Source organism: Engystomops pustulosus, chromosome 4 (assembly GCF_040894005.1).
Source record: "Engystomops pustulosus chromosome 4, aEngPut4.maternal, whole genome shotgun sequence".
Taxonomy (NCBI): domain Eukaryota; kingdom Metazoa; phylum Chordata; class Amphibia; order Anura; family Leptodactylidae; genus Engystomops; species Engystomops pustulosus.
The window spans coordinates 81,629,204-81,655,353 of NC_092414.1; the positions used below are offsets into that span (position 1 = coordinate 81,629,204).

The window sequence follows — 26,150 nt, forward strand, 5'->3', positions numbered from 1 at the left end:
GTCCAAAAAAACTGAAGTGGATCCTGTACTCATAGTAAAAAAATTAATATTTCTTTTTCCATCTTGGTTAACCCTATCACAACTGCCATACTCCTATATTCGTCCTAGTTGCACATGTCTTATGCAGGTAGCGCATATATTCACATCAAGACAGTGTCCCATTTTAAATGGTCATACCACCTGAAACCTGGCACCTAAAAACACATTTCTGGTGTTCTGTTAAAGAGGATAAAATGATGGCGGTACATGGGCGTCGACATCTTTCCAAGGATCGTCGCTGCCCGTCGCTCCATGGATCGTCGCTCCCCGTCACCATGGCAGCCTCGGGTCACCTAGAAACATAATCCTAACACCTAAAAACATTTTTTTTTACGTTTTTTTTCTGGTTATTCTATAAAAAAAAGTTATTACCGTATATACTTGTGCATAAGCTGAGTTTTTCAGCACAAAAAAACGTGCTGAAAACCTCTCTCTCTCTCTCCTCTTCTGTCTTCTCCACAATGGTCCCATCACAACAGATCCTCTTCTTTCTTCTGTCTGCTGTAACAGTGTGTGCCGGCTGTTACAGCAGACAGAAGAAAGGAGAGGAGCGACAGTGACAGGAGCGCTGGAAGGTGAGTATGTAAGTTTATTTTTTTTATGTGCTGGGGAAACTGGGGGCTGGCTGGCTACTAAAAGGGGTCTGGTTGGCTACTAAAGGGGCTGGCTTTCTGTATACTAAAGGGGGCTGGCTGTATACTACTGTAGGCTTGCTAGCTATATACTGGGAGGCTGTGACCAATACATTTCCCTCCATAGCTTATACTCGAGTCAATAGGTTTTCCAAGTTTTTGGTGGTAAAATTAGGGGCGTGGGCTTATACTTGAGTATATACGGTAATAAAATTATTCTATCAAATAAAGTCCTGAGTGTCATAGAAAAAACTAAGTTCCAAAACTATTGTCATTTAAAGACATATAGGCACCAATGACCCTTTGTCACGAAGGGTTTTTTTGAACATTAGATTCTGCTTTTAGTCATGGTCTAAACAATCTATTACTTAAAACGTGCAGGTCTTCTTTTGGAATCATAGTCATAATGTATGCAATAGGTTATATCCACAGCACATATAGACTCTGTATAAAAGAATTTACTAAAGCACAAAAAGACTCAAGGAGTTTTGCCATTTCTTCTTTTTAATAAATTACCATATGGAGTTTTTCGCCATAAAAAATGTGCTGAAAACCCTAACCTGAGTCAATTAAAAAAACAAACACTGCCCTTTCCGATGCTGATTTTCATTCTCCCGTGATGCTGCGGCTCCGTGTCCATGCGTGCTGCCGTCGCATAGACCATGATGTTAGCTTCTTGCACCGCATGGTTACAAATGTGTCAGTTTCACAGGCATACATAGGATATCGTTTACGATGGATACATGGGTGCCCAGGTGTTAAGAGGGTTTTAAAAGTTTGTTTTATACTAAAGGTAGCTAGACCATGACTAAGAGCTGCGCACAAAAGGCAGGAAACGCGTAGGTCGAATCTCTAATGTTGGATGTATATAAATTTTAACAAGATGGAACAAAGTATGAATTTTTAAATATATGAATTTGAAGTGCTGGAAAACGTTCATGTTTCTCGTTTGTGACCTTATCCGATGCAGGGGATTCCTTCCCCCTCTCTTTTCCGAGCACCCTCAACAACATGTGGATAAACACAAGATTTTGGATCAATCGGGTGAGCTGACTTAAAAATATATCTACTTTATTTTCTTTGTTGTTGTATCCGAGTCAATAGGTTTTCCCAGTTTTTTGAGTTAAAATTAGGTACCTCGGCTTATACTCGAGTCGGCGCATACTGTATATACGGTATTTTATATGGAGTTTATCTGTGTAATGTGTAAAACTTACCTAATCCATTTTTTGATTCCTTAATCCCTGATACCAGGATTTTGCTCTGAGCATGGCAGACTCTCATTTTTAATTGTATTGGGTGAACAGTGTCTCTATCTTTCTTTTATTTCACATGTTTCTTTAATGAAGATGGATTTTATTTATGAGTGCTGGGTCGACATATATTTAAAACATGCATATTATAATACATTTTTACATTCCGTACATTTTCCTGCATTCTGTATATCATTGGTGTAGACTCTGCTACTTTCCTAATTCACTGTAAAATCCATTAAGGAAGTTCAGGGTGTGGTGCTAAAGTCATCCTGGAAAATACATTACCATTAAAATGTTTTGTGATGACGTGCTTCTTCATCTGATTGAGTCTAATGAGGAACATGCTTTACTTATGTTGCATATCTAAAAATATGTACTGCGTATGAAGGATCTGGCGCCATGCTGTGTGCGGCAGGTGTTTGAGCTCCATCATGTTGAGAAATAATTTTAGTCGTCTCCCCAGTATTATTCACACGCTAAAGTATGGGGAGTAAAAGGTTTTTAATGCATTTCTGGCAGTACAGTCTTCCTGAAATTCTTTGAAATTACAATTTAAAAAATAGCATTTTTAGGATTTCTTCAGAAATGGAGGACTCAGGTGACACAAAACACTCTAATTTTCATGTCACCATTTTAGTCCATTAGCCACACACAGTAATGTGCAGAAAATAATCGAGAAAAATATACTGTCATTCTCGGATCACTAGGATGGAGCTAATATACATTTATCTGACATTCAAGTAGTTTTCCAGCTACTAGTAATTACTTACTGTAAAGAGTTTTTTGGTTGAGTTTATTACATATTACCATAATATTGAAATAAACGAGAATAGGAGGTTTCATTACAAATTTTACAGAATACATTTTATATTTTCTCATGATTTTTGGGTCTGTCCAACTTTGAGGCGGTGGTTTCAGAAAACATAAAGCACTGTTGTTGGTTATTATGCAACCTTATATAAAAACAGAAAATGAAACCCACTAAGCACCTGGTCCACTGCAGGTAGGTTTATATCCAGTAACGGACAGATAACAGACCAGTTGGCAGGACATTATTTTTGCAGATGAAATGGATTTTGGAAAAACAATATTTGAAGTAAATTGAATTAGAAGTAATTGATGATGTGTAGAACTTGCAGATAAGGACATGTATGGTATGTACTTCAGTCTGTCCCTCTGTAGAATGTGCACTTACAAATGCAAGTCTTGTGGAATGTTAATAGATCTTTTAGTTTTGCAGTGTTATTAGTTGGAAGAGATTGAAGTCTTTCTAGGCTCCCAATGACCTACTAGCATCCTCAGGTGGGGTATGAAATGCCTTTTAAAGTACTGCCCCTTTTGTATTGTACTTAGAAACTTGTTTTTGGTATCATGTTAAAGACAATAATCTCATCCATATTCTGATTCTGTTAGAATAGGAAATACAGACAGTTAAAGACATAGTTGGAAATGTGAGCTGCAAATAAAGATCCAGTCCCTGACTTTTTCTTTACTTGCCCATATCTCCAGCAATACAGAACCATACAGAAATACAAGCCTGGTGCAATCTGAAAGATGAGATTCTGCTCTTTAAAATCACACCAAAAGCATGTTCACATGACTTTGGAGGATATTTTCCATTACCTCATGTAGATTATACCTCAAATACCACAATTTTTTCCTTTAATATTGTTGGCTCAGGTATAAATGCAGAATATACATACTATGGGAGTTATTTATCATACATCGGCATATCATAGCCCTGCCACTGCTCTGACATAGTACATCAAGAGGTTTCGGCCTCTTGATGTACTCAGCGTGGTCCTACGCAGAGCCTGGCGTAGAAACAATGCAGCTGCAGCAAGTGGACAGACGTGGGGAGAGGAACGCTCCGCGTCAGCCCACTCCCAGCCAGCCGCGTCCCCCTTTCCTCTAATAGCAATAAGCTATCATTTCGTGTGGCGCAGAAGCACGCAAATACCCCCCTATAAGTGCATCACTTTTAGAATCACAATCTATAGATGCATACCTCATGGTCAGAAGTAGGTTAAAAGATGATTAATGTTAGTATTGTGTTGGAAAATTCTTGATAACTGAGTACATGTAATGGGATGTTGTCGCCAAAGAATTCAATGCACTGTATTGCATAGTATTGTAATAGCACAGGGTTAAAGCGATGATAACATGGTCATTAACAGGTTAAAATAAAGCTGTAGTAGTAAAGTATTGTCTCTCTTGTAACCAGTGCCAGAAAACTATAATATAGAATTCTTTTTTGCATATCCCAATTAGTAGATATTTGGTACATGTAAATGTGCAATCTGTGTCTGTAGGAAACAATCCATTATCTGATGCAGACTAATACAATCACTTATTCCCTATGTTGCCATAATGTAGGTCATTTATTTATATTTCTGACAGACAAGATTGCTGTGTATGATGTAAGGTTTTTGTCTAAAATGTAATGCTTAGACTTCCTACTCATTAAATACATTAGACTAATGATAATTGTTTGTGTTAAGACCTACTGAGAGCTGCTCTCTCTGTGTAACTGCTTTTAGTCCTGCAGATTTGAGATGATTCAATTTGCTTCTTGCCTTACTTCCAGATAAGCCAGGTGGTAACTCTTATGATTTGCAATAAATCATTGTTAATTCTGATGCATTCCCGACAATTAAGGTTTTTCTACTTGGCAGAGGTTCTGTACTGTTTACATTTACTCTACATGGGAAACTTTTTACAAGATGACCTAAAATTTAGTTCACAGAATAAGAGCTATGCAACACATTCCTTGGTATGTTGTCCTCTAACATCATCTAGTAGCGCCAATTATAATATTGTAGTGTGTGCCATTGAATAAAATTACAAGATGCTCTGGCATTGCCATAGTCAATGACTAAATGGAGGAGGCACAGAAACACTCAAAGACAGGTTTACAATAGGTTAGCAAAGGTAAGGACCTTTAAACCCGGTGATTGAATACTTGTGCTAGTCCCCTCCATAGAGAGTAAATTTCTCGCCAAATGCAAGGACCATATGAAGTTCTAGAGAAAAGGTTTACTACAGCATATGTCAGCCCAGCAGGAGTAAACCTTAGCAAATAGTTTTGTTAAAAGCATGGAAAGACAGAGAGCGTCTACTTACAGAGAGGGCTCTAGCTAGTCCGCCTCCTAAAATACACCCAAGGGCATTAGTTAAGCCTATGGTGGCTGCAAAGGTAAGAAAAATGTATACCCTTACAAGAAGCCAACAACAAGAAGCTCTAGAATATGTAGCTAGAAATACTGTATTTTCCAGACTATAAGGCGCACATAAAAACCTAAGATTTCCTTAGAAATCCAAAGTGCGCCTTATAGTCCGGTGCGCCCTATAGGAGGGCAGTGGAGGGCCCTATAGGAGGACAGTGACTGGAGGAGGGCAGCGGACCCTACTTACATAGGTCCCCGCTATCGGAGACCGGAGACAGCAGATCTCCAGCGGGAACTGCAGACCACGCGGCACAAACAACAGGCGCCATAGCGTGAACCAACTTCTGGTCTGCAGTTCCCGCTGGAGATCTGCTGTCTCCGGTAGCAGGGACCTATGTAAGTAGGGTCCGCTGCCCTCCTCCACCTGAACGGACCCCCTTCCCCATCTCTCTGGGAAGACCGCTTACCTCTTGCCGGGTCTGTGGAGAGTTGCTGGTTGCGACCTCTCCGCTCGGTTTTGAAGCCACGCTCCCGGACCTCCGCCACGCCCCCTGACCCTGCGCCTTATAGTCCGGTGCGCCTTATATATGGATTTATTCCATTTATAAGGCATTTATCACTAATGCGCCTTATAGTCCCGTGCGCCTAATTGCCCGGAAAATACGGTACTGACGTGTTCTCAGATTTACCCAGGTACGTCTGTAATCAAAAATGACATTGTCACTGAGCCAGGTTTGAAGGTAACATCCAGGCCGTACCGAGTCGATGAAGCTCGTCAACAAGCCATTTCAGAGGAGGTACAGAAGAGGCTGAAACTATGGGTTATTGAGAAGTTCAAAAGTGAGTAGGCCAGTCCCATTGCTCTGATTCCCAAACCTAACTGTGCCTCCCTTCCTGATTATGCTGAAGTAGTTTATTGTGCAGATGGAATTGTCAGATGCAGGACTAGGAGCTGTACTTTCTAAGGAGGTGAATGGAGAGTAACAAACCGTTGCCTATCAGAGCAGGAAACTCACTCCAGCAGGAAAAAAACTACAGTATAGTAGAAAAGGAGTGTTTGGCCATAAAATAGGCATTAGAGGCCCTATGGTACTAGTTGCTAAGACTGCAGCCCCATTACTAGGGTTACTAGGTGGTTCTTGTCCCTTCAAAATTTTAGCTTCTCAGTGGAGCACACAGTTGGGAGACTTCAAGGCAATGCGGATGCCTTGTCCCGGACCCATTTGTTTAATTTCAGGAGGTTATGTGAGAAAGAGAGGGCTTTCGTTTTGGAAGTCAGGCGTATAGGCAGTTGAAGGGTGTGTAGTAAAAGTCCCAGATTTTTCTCAGTAAGGGTTAAAATAGACTTGTGGTAAGCATGAGTAGTGTGCTTTGTCTATGTGGGCCTAGCCTGCATGGACACCTTATTACATTCTGTATTGGGCCTGTTTACTATGGAGTAGGGATAGGCTGGGAGTGGGAAACCTACCCTATTTGGGCTTTGGTCCTAGGTTTTAGCCCCTGACAAAAATCATATCTGCATATCAGAATGTATCCTAAAATGCTGAATACAGTTTGATATTATGGCTGTGAATAGTAAATTATATGTAATTATTTTATATGTAAATGATATAATTTATATGTACTCACAGCAGCATATCCTAAAAAGTTATGTACCCTTTACATTTTAAATGATACAACATTACACCCCCCTTTTCTCCGTTGCTCTGTTTTTTGCAACTGTCAAATGATGCAAGCACATTTTGATTTGCTCAAGTGTGAGTTGGCAACTCAAATCACCCTGCTGTGACTGATGCCTAACCCCTTTTCGCCACAGCCCTTTTTCGTTTTTTACGTTTTCATTTTTCACTCCCACATTCAAAAATCTGTGACTTTTTTATTTTTCGATGTACAGAGCTGTGTGATGGCTTATTTTCTGCATAAAAAATTACACTTCAAAATGGTGGTATTTAATATTCCATGACATGTGCTGGGAAGCGGGGAGAAAATTCCAAATGCAGTGAAATTGGTAAAAAAAATGTGTTTGTGCCATATTCTTGTGGGCTTGGATTTTACAGATTTCACTGTACACCCCAAATGACAGGTCTACTTTATTCTTTGGGTCAGTACGATTACAAATTTGTATAGGTTTTATAATGTTTTCAAACATTTTAAAAAAATTAAAACCTCCTGTACAAAATTTTCTTGGGGAATTTTGCCATCTTCTGGCACTAATAACTTTTTTATACTTTGGTGTACGGAGCTGTGGGTGGTGCCGTTTTTTGTGGATTTTGATGACGTTTCCAATGTTATCAATTTTAGGACTATACAACCTTTTTATCAGTTTTTATAGAATTTTTTCATTTTTTTTAAATGGCAAAAGAATGCCATTTTCGACTTTGGGCGCAGATTTTGAGTTACGGGGTTAAACGCAGTTAAAAACCGTTATCATATGTTGATAGATCTGGCATTTTCGGACGCGGCGATACCTAATATGTTTATGATTTTTACTGTTTATTTATATTTATAAAGGGAGAGGGGGTGATTAGAATTTTTAGGTTTTTTTATTATAATTTTTTTTTAAACTTTTTTTAAATTTTTATTTTTACTATTTTTCGGACTCCCTAGTGTACTTTAACCCTAGGGTGTCTGTTCGATCCTATCATATACTGCCATACTGCAGTATGGCAGTATATGGGGATTTTACTCCTCATACTTTACAATGTGCTGATAGCATATTGTAATGAATGGGTTAACCCAAAGTAGCTTCGCGTCTTCGTGAGACCCGACGCTACCATGACGACTGATCGCTGCTCCCCGATGACGTCACAGGGAACGACGATCCTCGGAAAGGATCTTTTTGAAGCCGCCAACAGCTTTGCCGGCGACGATCAGCAGGAAAACACCCAGCAGGAAAACACCCGCGATCGGTGCCGGCACCGATCGTGAGTGTTACCGATAAGCCTTTGCTGCAATATGCAGCAAAGACTTACTGGCTATTGAGAGGGCTCGGCCCGCGAGCCCTCTCCATGCACCGGGACCCGGCATGTGACGTACTATTACGCCACATGTTGGTAAGGGGTTAAATCTAGTTCCAGTCATATGATGCAATGTATATAGAAGAATCTGCCACATGGGATATATTTATCCAAAGGCATTGGATTTGGGACCATATCCGTGCACCAGAGCATCACAAGGGAATGCAGTGAGATTTTCTAGATACATATTATGCAATGACATGCTGAAGGGGAAAACAAGTGACTTGATACATCATGGCATTACTGTGAGAAGATTCAATTTGCTTAATCATTACCTATAAACATGTAGATGGGGAAGGGAAGAAGTCTTACTCAGTAGACTCAGTAAGCACCCTTACTCAATAGTGCTCAGTAAGCACCCTTACTCAATAGAAAATACTAATTTTTTACATCTATAACCCCTTTGTGACTATTACGCCGCTTGTTGGGAGCTGGAGGATAGAGAGGGCTCACGTGCTAAGGCGCACCATCAATAAATGCCTGCTAAAACGTCTAGGTTCATATATAAGGCGCACCGGATTATAAGGCGCTCCTGATTATAAGGATGAAAGACCAGCAGGTGGCAGACCTGTGCACAGTTCAAGGCAGCTGTTGTCTGTAAGTTCAGTTCATATATAAGGCGCACTGGACTATAAGGTGCACCTTTTGATTTTTCAGAAAATCAAAGGATTTTTAGTGCGCCTTATAGTCCGAAAAATACAGTATTACAATGTGTGATTTGCCGTGTCCCATGCAGAAAACAAGCTCTCACACAGCTTGTTACATGGAAAATTAACGAGTTTACAGAAGGGGGGGGAGCCAATAATAATAATATGGAAACACAAAAACAAAAAAAAAGGCAAGTCATTAAATATATTTTCTATGTCTTTATTTTACCTGCGGTACTAAAGGTCTGTGTTTCTTGGTTACGTGATCAGTAGTATTTTATAAATTATAAATCAAAGCAATTTGAAGTATATTTGAATTTTTGCTTTTTCAATAGTTTATCAATTAAGTTTAAAAAGCAAAAGTACCAGCCTAAAAATGGTTATGTTCCCATGGTTAAATTCTATGTCCAATCTGCAATTATCTTAACATTTGAGTGATTCTACTTAGAACTGCTCATGAAACATTTATTTTTGCTGCATTTAAATTGTAACTAGATGATGATGATGATAATAATAAACATTGCAATATTAGGTAAAACAGCTTCCATGTCTGTTCTTTTTCTCCTTTATTTTCCTTGAGAAAGCAGTGTTTTGTGTTTCGCTCCTTTCTTCTCCTGTAATGAGCAGTGTTTTTAGAAGCCGATAAACAGCAGATAGATTTACCTTTTTAGATTTAATTTTTTTTATCTACACCATATTTCACTTAATAATTCAGATTCCATTGACTGTAAAGGGGTAAGTTTTCAGCTGTGAGTGTTAGTAAGGGAGGAAAATCTTATTTATAATCAGAAAGGAGAAAAAATACACAGGAAAATGTTTCTTTAATAAAGTATTTAGGATTACCATGATCATGTGCATTATCTTTGATTTATTCAATTTGGTACAAAAAAAGCACAGTACAGTACCTTGTCTTTGGGCCATTTGTAATCATCAGTCTAGTGCTCTTTGACCTCATTTCAGGTAATTGCCATAAGTAACACTTATTATTGAAGCTTAAATAGTTGGATTTACCAGGTCATACAATATTGATAAACTACATACCATGTTTATTAGCTCAGTAGAAAGTGTTTAAGCCTTCTTAGGTTCAGACTTCTTTGTCCAACCCGAAGTTAGTTTATTCAAAGATTAATCTATTACAGGTTTTTAGCACATTCATTTCAAGAATTTCAAATTATCCTGATAGCTATGTCGCCTCAAATAAAGATTGCCTTGTTTAAGAGCCCAGTATGGGATTTATAAGAAAATGTTAAAGGAAATTGCATTTTCGTGGTTGTAACAAGAATTACTTTTATCTAAATATATAGTATTTGGCAGGTCAAATTGTATAATATTGTTACAATACCTTTTGTATTCTAGGTAATATTGTATCTAAAGCATGTTGGAGAAATCCCAAAATCTTCCAAATAATTTCCCATTAAAGCAGCGTAGCATGTAGTGTAAATACGGTTACCGATGTGCTGTTGTGGATTTGCTAAGAGTATTGTAACTCTAGTAGGTATCAGCATTTTGTGGCAGTTTGTTGCCTTATTGTGATCGAGAATAATTTGAGCTTGGGAAGAAGATGGTTTTATCTTTATACAAATCGCTGTAACTTACATGACTTGAGACATAATCACTGCCAAATTATTCCACAATAACACAGTGTGCAGACTGGACTGGAAAGGCTTGTTTCACATTACCAGGTTACAGTACTCTGTGTAAAACGTGTCCTAAATACACAACAGAGCCATATTGTCTGTGATTGCAATATCTATAACAACTCCGCAGCACCCTGGTGTCTCCATTTATCTCCCTTATGCTGCTGGGAAAAACAAATTGAATGCCAGGATAACTATGTCTATTCTGAGCGGGCTTTCTTACAGATACATTACTTTCCTTTACCTTTATTACTGGACTATAAATATGCTTTCTTTGTAAAGGGAGACTCACTTACTTCTTATGGGTCTATGGTTTTAAAGTATTATACCAATTAAATATCGTAGTGCATTTGACATTTTTGTTCTAAAGCATAAAGAATATGTAATCATTTTTATTCCACCTTTGAGTGAATTTGGCATTTTTATATGAAACCATGTTTTAGAATCAAAAGGTGAATGTGAAGCTTAGTTTTTTAATATAAGGGTCGAGGTACCCAGCATTTACATTTATACCATTACTATTTGGATTTAGAGGTAATGTAGTACAAACTGCTTACAGCTGTGCAGTCGCTGACAAAAGAAAAAAACATGCAGCCCTGAGGAGTTGTTGGAATCCAATGAAACTGAATGTGTGATTGTAAGGCTACATTCACATTACATTACAGTTTTATGTAGACAAAGCTTCCAACGTACTCACCAAACATATCCAAAGACATATACTGGCAGATGGAGGAATCCTTTGTGCCTCTTACCTTGAATCCTGTATAAAACAGAGGATGGAAAGACATGGCACAGATGTATTGATGTATATGCTCAGAGGAGGCCATAAAAGCCTGTGGGGGATGGCTGCAATTGTATTCCATCCATACCCGGCCTCCACTGACCATATTCTTTGGGAGGTCGCCAGTGATATAAATATCCATATGAAGTCAGTAACATTACTCAGAAACACCTAGCGCATCAGTAGCAGCCAGTTAACTCCTCCTCCTGCTCTCAGGGTGGAGTAACATAAAGATGTAGCCCGCTGTATGAGCATATAGTGGGATATGTCATAGCCCTCCGTTGTAAGGATATGTCAGAAATCGGCCCAACGTATCCTTACAATGGAGGGCTAAAAACAAGATATGAACGTGGCCTAATGATGATCTCAGTATTACACGTTTTTTGGTACAAATGTATAATTTGCTCTTGATCCCTGTGGAGCTGCCTCTAACCTGAATGGGTGTCCCAGCCATATTACAAAGGTTTGTACCCCAGGCATTGTGTCGCTCCACAGCAAATGCAAGGTTTAAGTGCTCACTACAAGGCCTCCATACTCAAACCTAATGATTTGTCACTGTAGATATAAATGTATGTACAGTACTTTTACACTACCCAGAAGTAGTTTTTTGAGATTTTTTTTTTAAGGCAGAGGGGAGGGAAAGCAATTGCCGCCCTCCTGTAGAAACATTTATTGTGCACACCTGTAATCATTTACATATCTGCCTCAGACATTGCTGCATACAGAGACTTGCAGCACATTTTTCTTTTTTGCCAATAGGTTTATATGGATATGTATCACACCTGTTCACATGTGACATTTGCCTATAATGGGAAACAGTATTGATATGATTCCCTTTTAGCTTTCTTTGTTGTCCTGTAGGTTCAATAAATTGTATTTTATGTTATGTAACTAAAACTAATGTAATCTAGTACAAAAATAGGGATACAATATGCCAATATATTATTATGTCAACCTACTAATGTGATGTTAAGAACAGAAAACAATGGCCAGAAAACAATATGAACAAAATCCCCAAAAATAATCCCATATAGGCAGAGTTGTGAATGCAGTAGGTAAATGACACTGACAGTGCGGCATGGTAAAATACTTCATTCAGTTTATACTACATAATTACATCAGAAAAAACAAGTGTTTTACTGTGTCAATAATTCTTTGTATCCTGATGAGTTGTCATTATGATTAAGCTTTATGATGTCCATGGTTTATGGCTTCTTATAAAACCTTGTAGTATTCTTTGGATACTGATAATGATCTATTTGCCACATAATCATAAATCTTGGTCTGTTCTTTCCTGCGCATCGTAATTGGGTTTTTTTTTTATATGTCCCCTTTCAGATTTCAGACCATGAAATAGTAGGATACTACCAGAAGTATGAAGCAAGACGGAATGAGTTGGAAGCATTCAACAGGGTAAGTTTATGTGTATACTCTTTTATACATGCTTAAAGGGGTTCTCAGGAGGTGGAAAAACATGGCTGCAGTCTTCCAAAAACAGCACCACACCTGACCATGGTTACTGCCAGTACTGCAGCTCAGTATAGAACTGCAGCTCATTTCTGTATAGAAATGAATGGAGCTTAGTTGCAATACCACACACTACCCATGGTCAGATGAGGCGCTGTTTTTGGAAGACTGCAGCCATGTTTTTCCACCTCCTGAGAACCCCTTTAATGCCTTTTTATTACATCTAAGCATACACAATGCCTGCAGAATAACATATAGTTCACATGGAAACTTCTATTGTAGAAGACAACCCAAACAAAGCTTTCATCCTTGTGAGTAAGGATATATTATAACAACATTTTTATACCATAACATTATTATAACATTATCTCTATGGCCATAAGTGAGTTAAGGCTTTGGAGGGTGTTTTTACTGCTTTTAACTGCAGTCCACACTTTTTCCTTACAAGTGTACAATCTTGTATCAGATATCAGATTGTTGCATAAATTGCAAAAAAATGGTATCCATTGACATGTAATGATATGTGAAGTCTTAGCTTTTCTGAAAGTGTTTTGGACAGATGATGATAGAGAACATAGAGGAAGTCCATAGCGTCCCTGTATCTGCGCTGGCTCTGAACATTTAGAGCACAGTATCCGGACAACAATGTAGAATGCAGACAACTCCTTTAACCCCTTTAGGACGCAGACTTTTTTCGCTCATTTTTCACTCCTCACCTTCAAAATTCTATAACTTTTTTTCATTTTTTTGTGTACAGAGCTGTGTGAGGGCTTTTTTTTTTGTGTGACAAATTTTACTTCTCAGTGATTTTATTTATTATTCCATGCTGTATACGAGGAACTTGGAAAATTCCAAATGTGGTGAAATTGGTGAAAAAACACATTTTCTTGTGGGCTCGGTTTCTACGACTTTTACTGTGCGCACCAACTGATACATCTACTTTATTCTTTGGTTAGGTACAATCACTGTGATACCAAATTTGTATAGGTTTTATTCTGTTTTAATACATTTTCACAAATTAAAACAAGTTTTCATGTGAGCGTGGTAATTGTCGAGCACAGCACTCTGTCTCCTGCACTCCCCTGTAGCTTATGGACTTGTTTTCTTCTTTCCACAACTTATTTGAATGTGAGAGGCCAGTCAGCGTTTTATAGGTTGGTGCTGAGTAGTGTTATCTTACATGGAAAGAAAGAAATGGGTACACCAGAAGGCACAATTAAATATATATTTTTTTTCCATGAAAGACTCAAAAGTTATACACTGAATGTTTATAAAGTACCCTGATTGGACTCTGCAGAACCCGTGAATGTGGCAGCACGCGTAACATAAGGTTCTGTGCATTCCCATCAACATGCCGAGAACATCTACACCAGCGCGGGTCGTGCCGTGTTGACGGGTGGCATGGATGAGCAGGGGGCCGACTCTGCAGAGGGTACTCTGGGTGTTGAGTAGCCGGAACCCCAGTAACTCAGAGGCTACACCATGTCTCGAAGGGTAAGGTAATAAACATATATAATAAATAAAGTTTTAAAACACATAGGCTAGGTTTAGGGAAATGGTAAAACCTGTATATGGATTAGGCATATTTGTGGAATATACTGTTAGTATCTACTGAGTAAGTAGATTCCTGACGTAGATTTTCTTTAAACTGGCTTCACATCAGCAAGGTGTCAGGGAAATATGGCAAATTACTTTCAGCCCTGGCATGATGCCTGGCATGGGGCGGACAAAGCAATCAACAGATTTTGGCAAGACTATAGATTCTAGAATTCCCCTATTCTAAGTGTCTTTGAGTTGCAGGGATATCCCGGTGGTGGAATGTATTTGTAGGGATATTCCTAACTTTTTTAAGCAATGTCTTATACTGTGTACTATTCTGTTGAGCCATATGTCTCATATTATATAGATTGTCTTAAAAAGTTAGACTCTAAGAGGGGACACATATGAAATCTCAATTTCCATCTCTTATAATGTCAGAGGATGTGTTTTCTTAGCAGATTTATGTAAAGAATATTTTCATGATGGAACCGTTTTGAGTAGTGCATTTGTCTTGTGAATTCATTATAGTAACATAGTAAGTCATATTTCTATGTGAATGTTTCATAGTTCCTCCATTTTTAGTGCATTTAAAATTGATACAGAGCCAGAATTCCTTCTCGATCTGAGATGAGAGTATGAGATACAGATGTATTCTCCATTTACTGTGTAGCTTTAGTATAATACGTCAGGCTATTTGGCACATGCAGAGTGTTTTCAGAATTAGAAAAGTTTTGATATGTATAGTGTTGGTAATGTCCCTAAAGTATATCTTCCCGATGAGAGCTAATGGGGCCTCGCTCTCGTAATCTCATAAATTTGGTCTTTCTGCAACATATATTATGCAGTTCCTCAGTCCATAAAAATATTATCTTGCTTAAACCTTATCTTCATAGCCTTAAATAAACTCTCTTAATTGTGTATCTCTTTTCACCACCCCAATGATGATTCCTATTTACATGTCTCTGTAGCCTTGGCTGTGTATATATATTCTAACTCTGTGCTGACATGTTATTACTTTAATACAATATGCACATTTGGGGATGTAGAATGTGTATGTACAGTGCTCAAAGTGATTGCTTTTGACAATATGCAGTGCATTCCCCTGTCATGAGAGCCTTTTTCTCAAGTGGATAATTTTCTGCCTATGTCTTAAGTCATTGGAGATGAGGTTTGTGTGAGTCTTCTTAATGTAGAAGCCATATGTTATTTTATTTAACTAATGCCATTTTACTTCACTTCTCAAAATACACGGTTGTATCCAGACAATTATTTTGTTCCCTTGCTAGAATTATATAAGTAAAGATACTGATTCAATCCTGACTTAAGTAGAGAAATAACCAGCATATATTTTTCCATAAGGCACTGACTCACAAAGATGTGATTCATTTTTTTAGTCAGCTGCTGGAAATGGTGCATCCATTTATCCTGTCTTGTCTCTGTATGTGAGAAGAAATTAGGCTGTGTTCAGACTAGTGTTACACTGTACACAGGATTTTGATGAGAATGACTAGGACATTGGATGTTGCAGAAATACGATGACAAAACTACTAAAACCGCTAACTTTAGGCATTGGAACAAACAGTATATAATTATGTTATTACTCCTGTAAGAAGTCATTTTACCAACTGTATTAAAATCACAGGCCAACCATATGTGCCAAGTACAGTAATTTTTATGTTAAATGATTTTATTTCTTTTTTTTTTTTTTTTTTACCAAAGACTGATATTTATTGGCGTATACTTTAAGTAGGCCATTAATTGTTTTGGTGTGGGCACCACCATAGGTAATCCTAGCCTGTTCTTTGGCTGAGATGAGTTATGGAAAGGACCCCCTTTCTCCTCATCCAATAATAATGTATCATGGGTTTTTTTAAATTAATCATGGGGGTTTTTTTTAATTAAGCAGGTGTCTCCCACCCATGCTGACATTAATTGGGAAGTAACATTTGCGCAATCCAGGCACGGCAATTGCATCTAAAAAATAATTTTCTGTCCAGTTAGTATTGTATTAGCAAGTGTTCTGCCTAGTGACAGATTGCATTATTGCTTTTTTCTGTGTCCGCAAAGGAAGAAGACACTGGGGGTGATTTATCTGTGAAGTGTCTGAGAGCAGGACTGTTCTAGTTGTGGGCAAACTTGATATCTGATTGGTTGGCATGAGGAACTAGAACAGTTTTGCGCTTAGACACTTCTGATAAATCTCCCCTACTGACTGGACAGCCCCTAGGGATAGTGGGTAATCTAACATTAATTTACGTAAATGTATACTATGACAGGGGTAAAAACTTGTCACTTATCATACCCCCCCCCCTTCCTGTAGATCAGTGGTTCTCAACCTGTGGGTTGTGACCCCAGCGGGGGTCGAGCGACCAAAACCGGGGGTCACCTAAAGCCATCGGAGCGGCAATTTTATTACATTTTTACTGGGGATCTCATGGTTTGGGGTCACCACAACATGAGGGACTGTATTGCGGGGTCACAGCATTAGAAAGGTTGAGAACCACTACTGTAGATGATGTTGCCTTAGGCGAGTGCCTTGACTTGTCCCATGGCCGTTGCACCCCTGAGTACCGCAGCTTCCCCTGCACTGATCAGCCGAATACAGAAGCAGATCACTCCTTACACTGCAGTGGCTGTGCTATGATTTGGCAGCACTGCATTCATTCAATTGACATTCTTGTCTGTTTTGTGTGTTATTGGTAAGAAATATGCAAGGAAAAAAAGGGATTGAAAAAGGAAGATAATGCCTCCAGTGCTACCTTGAACAAAGCAAGTTCCTCTTCTTCAATATCTGGCTTTTAAGAAGCCTAATAACATGCTGTGGGATGGTAGCCAAGAAAACTATCTTGGAGTTCTTTTTGCAAATGGCTCTCAGCTTCTATTTTATTAACAAGTGGCACTGTGTAGTCAGTACAATTTCTTTACTGTGAACTGGAAGTTATTTTTTCTGTTTGTGTCTGTGGGAATTTGAGTGACTTGCATAGATTTGAATAAAAAAAGAGACTTTAGGTTTGGGGCAGTTACAGTTTGTTCACATGGTAATAGTAATAGAAGCAAAGACTAGAAGAATCCCTGCTGCTTTATATACCCTGTTTCCCCTAAAATAAGACATCCCCTGAAAATAAGACCTAGTGCCTCCTTAGGAGCAAAAATTAATATAAGACACTGTCTTAATTTCGGGGAAACAGGGTATTTAGTTGCCTTAGTTTTAGAAATGTGTTATAGAGAGTATAGTGGGAAATATTATGAGGCACAAATGGAAGTAGTAGCACTCTTTCTCTTGTGAGTTGATGATTCAAACTCTATAAAATCTGATTATTTTTCAGAAAACTTTTCATTTTGTACTTTTCCTATAGAGTCTGTTTGCCATCATACTCCCATTTAGCTGTTCCATTTACTTTCAGACAGCAAAGAAAATTTGGCTTGGATGTGTTCAGAGTTAAAATATAAACCCATTGTTCATCTGCAGAAACTTTACAATGGTTACAGCAATGTTTTTGCACATTAGCCTTTTGGCGCCCACTACCAGCCATGCAGCTAAATCAGATCCTAGATTCTGGAACAACCAGCCTTATTGCTTGAAGTAAAAAGATATGGAAATACAATATCAATGTAATTCTCCCCCCATCACCCTGCTTCATATTGCCCTGTCAATCTTCATCCTTTGCATCATTGCATCACTGTATATTGTGAAGACCAATTTCTATATGTAACTTTATCCTCCAGTTGAAACTATGTGAGAGATTTTTTTCGCTCTCCATTAATGCCTCATCAATCTTTCTTTCAGCTTAAAGTATTTTTGGCTCCTTGTATTGAGGCCTTGATTCTCCTGGACCGCCTCTGCTATCTGAGAGAACAGGTATGTTTACTTTAATACGTTTGACCCATAGCAAGTTTCCCCCATTCCATGAGATCATTCACACTTACTGTTTAAGGAAAGTCTCGCTCACAGACTACACACTTGATCATGTGCATCAATTGGAGGAACAGTTTGAGACATATGCCCAGCAGATGTTATTATTTTTGCTAAAGTCGAAGCAATAATTTTAATGGTATTTTAATTAAAATCTAATTTGCAAGACGCCAAGCGTTATGTTTATAGCAAGTATGTGAAGATGGTTCCTTGGGTTGCAGACATGAGCTTTGTCTATTTTAGTTCAGTTGTCCTGGTAAAACTGCCACCTTATTTTACACACAACAAGTATCTATAAATTGCAGTAATATCAGCGCCCCCCCCCCTCCTTCCCCCCATTGCCAGAAATCTTGTTTAAAAAGTTAGGAAATCCATTGGCAGTGTTCAGACATGAACACTTTTCTTACGCAACTTGTGCTTTTGATGTCTATAAAGATGTTTGCAATCTTCGTAAATGAAACACACTCCACAGTGCAGTGCCACGGTTTTTCCACTATAAACATTTTAAGAGTAACACTGTGTCTAACCCAGTACCGTCCTCTCTAATCCTTTCCTGGAATCAGATTGTTGCTATAAATGTTTGATATTGTTCTAAATGCTATTTTATACACACACAAAAACTATTTTGAAATGTGCAGATAATGATGTATTTTTCTGGCTGCCAGCTTACTGTAAATCAGAAATCTGTATGATTTCCAGGCGTGCAGATCAGGCATACTTCATGTATTACTGATTTACTTTCGCTGAACCAAAGAGCGATTTGACCTAGTTTACACAATGCTACAGATGCAATTTTGAGTTCTGTCAACCGTTGTCCTAAAACAACAATAGGAAGCCCCAGAAGAGTTTATTGTCTCTACGTTATCCTTGTCTAATAATGGAGAATGATATATAGTAATTATTTATATAATCAGCTATTAAATTATGCACAGATGGCTTTCTTACATTCCAGCTCTACTCTAAAATAGCAGGGTGTGCAATAAATTGTAATCCAACTCCGATCTGTGGATACATACTATAGTGTGGAAGTTTTAATTCACAGTAAATTTCCAAAAAATGCTGAAAACCCCAAATTTGGCTTATGTATCGAGTCAAAAAAAAACCTGTACTCAACTTTCCGACACCCCCCACCTTCCCCCAGAAGGTCCTCTTCTTTCTTATGGCAGTAGCAGGACATCATAGTGTGTGCGCAACCAGAGTGGGACCTGTCAGTGCACACAGTATGTCAACAAGTGGCTGACGTCATAGCGTGTGCACCGCCAGTGCACACGGACCTGCCGCTGCTGGGAACATTAAGAAAGAAGAGGACCTGCGGGGCTTTCGAATGGTGAATATTGAGTTTACTTTTTTATATACTGGTGGGGGTTGGGAATATACTGGGGGCGGGCTGGATGGCTATATACAGGGGCGGGCTGGGTGGCTATATACTGGGGGCAGGGGGCTGGTTGGCTATATAAGGGGGTAGTGGGTTGGCTAGCTATATTCTGCGGGCAGTGGGCTGGCTGGCTATTTACTGGGGGCAGTGGGCTGGCTAACTATATTGGGTGTGACCAATGCATTTCCCACCTGAGGCTTATATTCAAGTATATAAGGTACATTTTATGCATGGTTCAATGATCTTACTCTTTTTCTAATAATATGTTTATATACCATTGTGCTTTTTACAGGAGAACCTGGCGTGGTCAGGACTGGTGAAAATGTTTGACCCTGTGAAATCTCCACGTTGCTATGCAGTGGTTTCATTGAAGCAGCCATGAAAAAAACCACGCTCCTCTATGCTGGATTTGGATCTTGGTATAATGTATGTTCACATGGGTGTGACATATATTTTGCAGATATTCTTCCATGGAATGTCCACTGTGTACCTGCTGGCAAAAACAAAAGATGATTTTTGAGGGAGTTTCTAAGGGGATTGTTGCAAAATTGCTGCAGGTTTGATACTGGTATGAAGTGTAAATCCATACCATAAGTTGCACTCCAGGTCAAGTTCCACTCTGGATTCTCTGCTGCCACATATCCTGTGTAGACATACCCTAGTTATAACACTGCTCTATTTTTGAGATACCGATTACATTTATGATCAATAGGGTTTAAAAATATATTTCATTAAAGTTTAAACTGGTTTATACTGCATGACATGGGAACTCACATACAGTAATAATTTTTTATTAAAGAAGTTGCCCCCGCTCAAAGAGTGGTAGCACTAATAATGTTTTTGGTGGGCAGATGAGCCCCATGTCACTGCTGTAGCCAGTCAGTGGTTGCCACAGAAAGATGGGGGGGGGACATTTTTGATTGTGGCAGAAATAGTTGTGTTTTTATCTTATTTTCAGAAAATTTGCATGTCTTTTTTTTTTAACAAGTCCTACTACTTTAAATATCCTCCCACTTGTCCATTTGCTGAAGTCAACAAACCTGACATGTCACGACTTAGGTATTGTTTTTGCAGCCAGTTTCTATTGATTAAAGTCTGACTTTGGCCATGATTGTAAATGCCTAATCACTGTGAGAGTACATGTATAAAAAAGGGCTCTTTATTTTATAGTTTACCTATTTTATGATAATCTAGTTTTAATGTGAAATTATTTTGAGTTTTTATAATGTATAGTTACGGTAATAATTTTAGATTTATATTCCTACGATTTTCCAATTTATATGTTTGTTTTTTTTAATAATTGTACTTTTTTGCTGTCTATCTTGTGATTGATTTATTTATTTGACCATGGCTGCCCAAATTTTACAATAAATATAATTTGGTAATAATTGACATTATTTGTGCTGTTTAGTTCCATGGCTGCTCAACCCTGAAGCCAGTTTCACTATTGTGACAGAACCATATTGTCCTTAACTCACATGGACAGGCATATGCAAATTTGAGGAAATATGGCCTTCTTTCTTCTAAAATCAACTTTTAAAATTATGCTAATTAGCCTAATGGGCTTCTGGGGGTGTTGGCAGAGCCCGGGGCACTTCCCCCCTCCCACTGAAACTATTTCTGCTGCCCTGAGATCAAATCAGGTAGAGGGAGGGTGACACACTATAACAACCTGTGAAAGCTGTGAAGCTTCAGCTTCTGGTAGGAACATTTTAGAATGCTATGAAGCTTTTAACTTTGAGGATTTTTTTTTATTTTCCCAAAACCAACTTTTTGAGGGATCATTTCAGATTTCAAGTGATTTTAAGAGGCTTATATAAAATAGAAAACCATCATATATGACCCTATTTTAGAAACTACACCCCTAAAAATATTCAGAGGAAGCCATTAATTCAGTGGGACAAATTTACTTACCTAGTCCTGTTGCGAACCCTGGTCTGACGAAAATGAAGTCACGAAGCTTGTGCGCCCAAGTTCCTGCATCCGTCGCTTCCCCGCCGAGGTCTGCCAAAGTTCACCTTCTTCTTCCCGGTGCTTGTAAGTGCGTGTCATGCGACACAATTGTAAATGTTAAATCCCGCCCATAGTCGGAATCCGCCGTGTTGTCCGACGGCTGAACCGATTTGTGTCACGTGCAAGCCAGCGCCGATGCACCAAACTCCGATCGCGTGCACCAAAATCCCCTGTTAAATGTGGCGCAAAACGGAAATCATCAGAAAATCCGACGAAAATGTGCTCCGCGGACCCTTAGTAATTGTGCCCCAGTGTGTCACAATGTCTAAGAAAGATTGAAGGTGAAATTTAAAAAAATATATATTTTTCTTACACTTGTCCTGGAACTTGCACATTCACAAGGGGTTACGCAATTGTTCCCAAGGATGTCATCACCAACATGTATCTGTAAACTGCTGCATAGGCATAGAAGGGAAGCTCTATTTGGTTTCTAGAGAGCTGATTTAGCTTGGATAGTTTTCATGTTTGCGGATGCATTTAACAAGCCCTTGAGATCTGAGAACAATGGAAACACTTCTCAAGAGACAGCATTTTGGAAATTACACCCTAAACTAAATCTTTTAAGGACACAGCCTTTTTTGCTTTTACATTTCCATTTTTCACTCCCCACTTTAAAGTAAAACAAAAGCTATGATTTTTTTAAATCTTACTCAAAGATCCCAAGTAAGGGTAGATTGACATGAACGTAATGAGGACCAATTGTGATTGTGCTGAGGAAAAGAGGACTCGCTCAAGGGGACATCAGGCGGAAAAGAATATATGCATCTTACTGGAGCAGTAATTCTATTTCATGCTCAATGTATGACCACAGAACAGTGGAGACTTCAAGTTCAGTGTCCTGATATTGCTGGTACAATCCTGGAAACTTGACAGCAAAATGCAAGGAATTATGTAAACCCTGCTCCCAAGTAATTGTTCATTTGTCATTTCTGGGTGTCTTTAGAAATAAGGAGTAAAATTTTGCGTATTTTGCCTTTGTGTATAGGAATAAGAGAGGGCCATACTGGTGACCAGGTGGGTGAACAATCCTAAGACCGCGCTCACGGAGATTTTGTATTAATTAGAAACACAAAATATAATAATCATTTTTGTAAAATCATATTTATACAGATAACTTTATAGAAAATCTTGTTGAAAACAAATGCCCTGTTGACTTTTATTTAGTTTCTTCAGAATAGATGTTGCATTTAAAAGTAGAACAAAATACAAAAAGACTACAAACCACCTGGAGCTGCTGTTAATAATTAGTTGACAAAAACATTTAGTACAACTATAGCTATATCTGTTCTTCATGATTTTAGCTTTTTCCCTTATTCCCATTTGTATTAATATAGCATTGGCATTGCAAACATTATACCATTTTGGCAGGAACCCAATATGGATTAGGAGGAATTCCTGCACCCAGATGAATCTTCAAGCAAGACAAAGTAATATCCAACTTTATGGAGTTTTATTGTACAGTACGTGAGCCTTTATCAGGCATAACAGTACATGGTAAGTATCGGACTTATATACAAACAATAAAGTAGAAAAAATGCATAAGCTGTTCTTTTTAACCCCTTAATGACCGCCCTATAGGCTTTTTACGGCTGTCATTAAGGGGACATCGCATCTAGCTGGTGCCCGTGTCCGGCTGTGATGTCGCAGCCCAGACCCGGCACTAACCCCTTACACGCCATGGTGAAGCATGTCCCCCGTGGATCAGAACCTTCTCGCATCCGTAAAAAAAAATGGAAACGTAAAACAAATAATTTAAATAAAAAGACCAATGGCAAAAGGTTTCTACCAAAAAAATTTTGTATAACATTTGAAACTTTGGAAATTGTAATTTTTTTTCCTAAATTTTGGAATTTTTACCCCCCAAAATAGGAAAGGATCACCGAAATGACACTACTAATATAAACTACAATGTCTCTCGAGAAAACAATCTCAAAAATCACAGGGATATCTTAAAGCGTTGAAAAGTTATTACCACAGGAAGAGACACTGGTCAAATTTCTATAAAAAAAAAAGGGCCAAGCCTTAACGTACAAACAGGTTGCGTCCTTAAGGGGTTAAGGACAGGCAACAAACAGAAGAGACTTGTTTGGGCTAAACAACAAAAGTAATGGACATTAGACCAGTGGAAATCCATGCTTTGGTCTGATGAGTCCAAATTTGAAATCTTTGGTTCCAACCACCGTGTCTTTGTGCTAAACAGAAAAAGGTGAATAAAAGGACTCTACATGCCTGGTTCCTACAGTGAAGCATTGAGGATGAGGTGTGATGGTGTGGGGGTGCTTTACTGGTAACATTGTTGGGGATTTATTCAAGATTGAAGGTATACTGAATGGTTACCACAGCATCTTGCAGCGGCATGCTTTTACATCCGGTTTGCGATTCGTTCGACCATAATTTATTTTTCAATGGACAATGAACCCAAACACACCTTCAGGCTGTGTATGGGCTATTTGACCTAGAAGGAGAGTTTTTGAGTGCTACACAAGATAACCTGGCCTCCACAGTCACTAGACCTGAATCCAATTGAGATGGTTTGGGGAGAGCTGGACCGCAGAGTGAAAGCAAAAGGGCCAACAAGTGCTAAGCATCTCTGGGAACTTCTTCAAGATTGGAAGACAGTTTCAGGTGACTACCTCTTGAAGCCCATCAAGAGTGTGCAAAGCATTAATCAAAGCAAAAGCTGGCTACTTTGAAGAACCTGGAATATAAGACATTTGAATATAAGACTTTGAATGAGGTGTGTCCAAACTTGTGGTCTGTACTGTATATCTGACCAAATTTTAAATTATAGTGGTTGAGAACTGTCTGTATTTTATAGAACCTCTCATGACTGGGATCATTTTGCTGGTAGACAGTCAGCATTGTTGTTATAGTGAAGACATTTTAGGAGAATTTCAAAGTGGGCCCTGCGCATGGTAAGGGGGTAAAGAGGGCTGTGGTAAAGTAAGAACATATGGAGGGTTTTTTTTTTAGAAATTCCCATGTTAAGCAAAAGTCCTCAAAGCCTCTGAAATTGCTGGGTTTGTAGGGAACCATTTGGGCCTGGCAATATGCCGATCTTGGGTAAGTAATTGCAATGCACAGATGCTGGTTTGTGTCACCATCAAGTGAACTAACTCATTCGTAAAAAATAATAACTGAAAAAAATCTATTTCAGTAAAACCAGTTGTATCTACATTGATGCCAAAAGTGGCAGAAAATTCTGGAACCAGTGGTTCCTAATTTACTGTGGGACCATTCAACATCAAACGGATTGCCATTCTGACACTAACAGATGAATTGCTTGAAGAGGATGACAAAAAATGTCTCCTTTTCTCCACTGTCAGATCGCTATCTTCAAACTACATAGCAAAAGACTCCTTGGCAGTATTTTTTTTGTGTATTTTGTCAGAATAGTAACAATTATCCCACTAAATTGTTCTCCCTGTGAGAATAGCGTAAAACGGATAACTTTTTTTGTTTTTTTCAGTCTAACTGAACACCCCAACGACAAGCAGCACCATGTATGGTGTACAATAATTTGATTGTGATAAAACAGTGACGGAGTTAATTCATAACAACTAACTGGCTAGTATGTAACATATATCACAAATGTCACAGGGCATGGATTGTGAGACCCAGAAAACAGGTATTGCTACCGGGCTTAGGATGCAGGTATAGTGCTGATATAGGGCAAATGAGAGTGGCAATTTAAGAGTTCATTTATTTTTTTACTTACAATCTGGTGACAGATGAGGAGAGTAACCTAAAGGGCACAGTTTTGTGGGAGACAGACACAGGAAGTATTTGGCAAAGGAAAATAGCAACTGGTGATAGTGACACTGGACACAAAAGATTGTGCCGATGAGATGGTTGGGACACTGGCATGACAGGTAACAGTCATACTGTAGTAAAAGGTGATAGTGGCTCAGGACTTCTAACTCTGAGATAGAAGATGACAGTGATGCCGTGCTTGTGAAGCTGAAATAACAAGTGACATAGGGGCAGTGTCAGCGAGGTGACAGCTGACACAGATTGTGGTGACACTCAGGGGACAGTGATGGAGGGGGTGACACAGGTGACAAAGTTGATGGTGGATCAGTGACCGTAGGTAGCACAGAGTAAAAGTGGGCTAGAATAGGGCACAGAAAAGGGGATCTTGTGACCTAAATTAATGTTTTTATGCACCGTATGCAAAGATCTCACACTCTATCAGTATATCTCTGTCTCTGAACGCTTTCTGTCTTAAATAGAGTCACCAGAGGCGGAAATTCATTTTCAGATGTTGGGAAACAGCGTCTAGAAGGAATTTGGTGCACTCTCATAGAAATGGACCAATCACATTGATCTCTGACTGGGTCCTTGTGTGATTGATGCATATCCCATGTGACCAAGACCCCTGCTATTTAGGACAGCACTTCTCACATCTCTGTCACCATGCCATCCATCGCTGTGTCCCCTTCTCAGTTTTCAGTACATGTACGTCAATTACTTAGTTGATTAGGTATGAAATGAGATAGAAATCTTTATCATTAAATCAACAAATCATGTTATGTTTAGACCATTAGCTGTGCTTTCTCTATATGATAATATAAAGCAGGTTTTTTTATTGATACTGCTACATCCACACATTTACATAAATAGTTCTGCTACATCCATACATTTAAACACACAACTCTACCAAATTC

General features: G+C 38.7%; 1 protein-coding gene across 4 annotated transcripts in view; it reads left to right on the forward strand.

Moving 5' to 3' along the window:
- METTL25 (methyltransferase like 25) overlaps positions 1–19,961 on the forward strand; it is a 113,109-nt gene extending 93,148 nt beyond the window's left edge. For all 4 annotated transcript variants that reach the window (XM_072146504.1, XM_072146506.1, XM_072146507.1 and 1 more), the window contains 3 exons: positions 12,515–12,589; positions 17,970–18,041; positions 19,763–19,961. In XM_072146504.1, the coding sequence (XP_072002605.1) occupies positions 12,515–12,589; positions 17,970–18,041; positions 19,763–19,852 (237 nt within the window). In that variant the 3' untranslated portion in view covers positions 19,853–19,961. The remainder of the gene's footprint in view (positions 1–12,514; positions 12,590–17,969; positions 18,042–19,762) is intronic.
- The last annotated feature ends 6,189 nt before the right edge of the window (positions 19,962–26,150 follow it).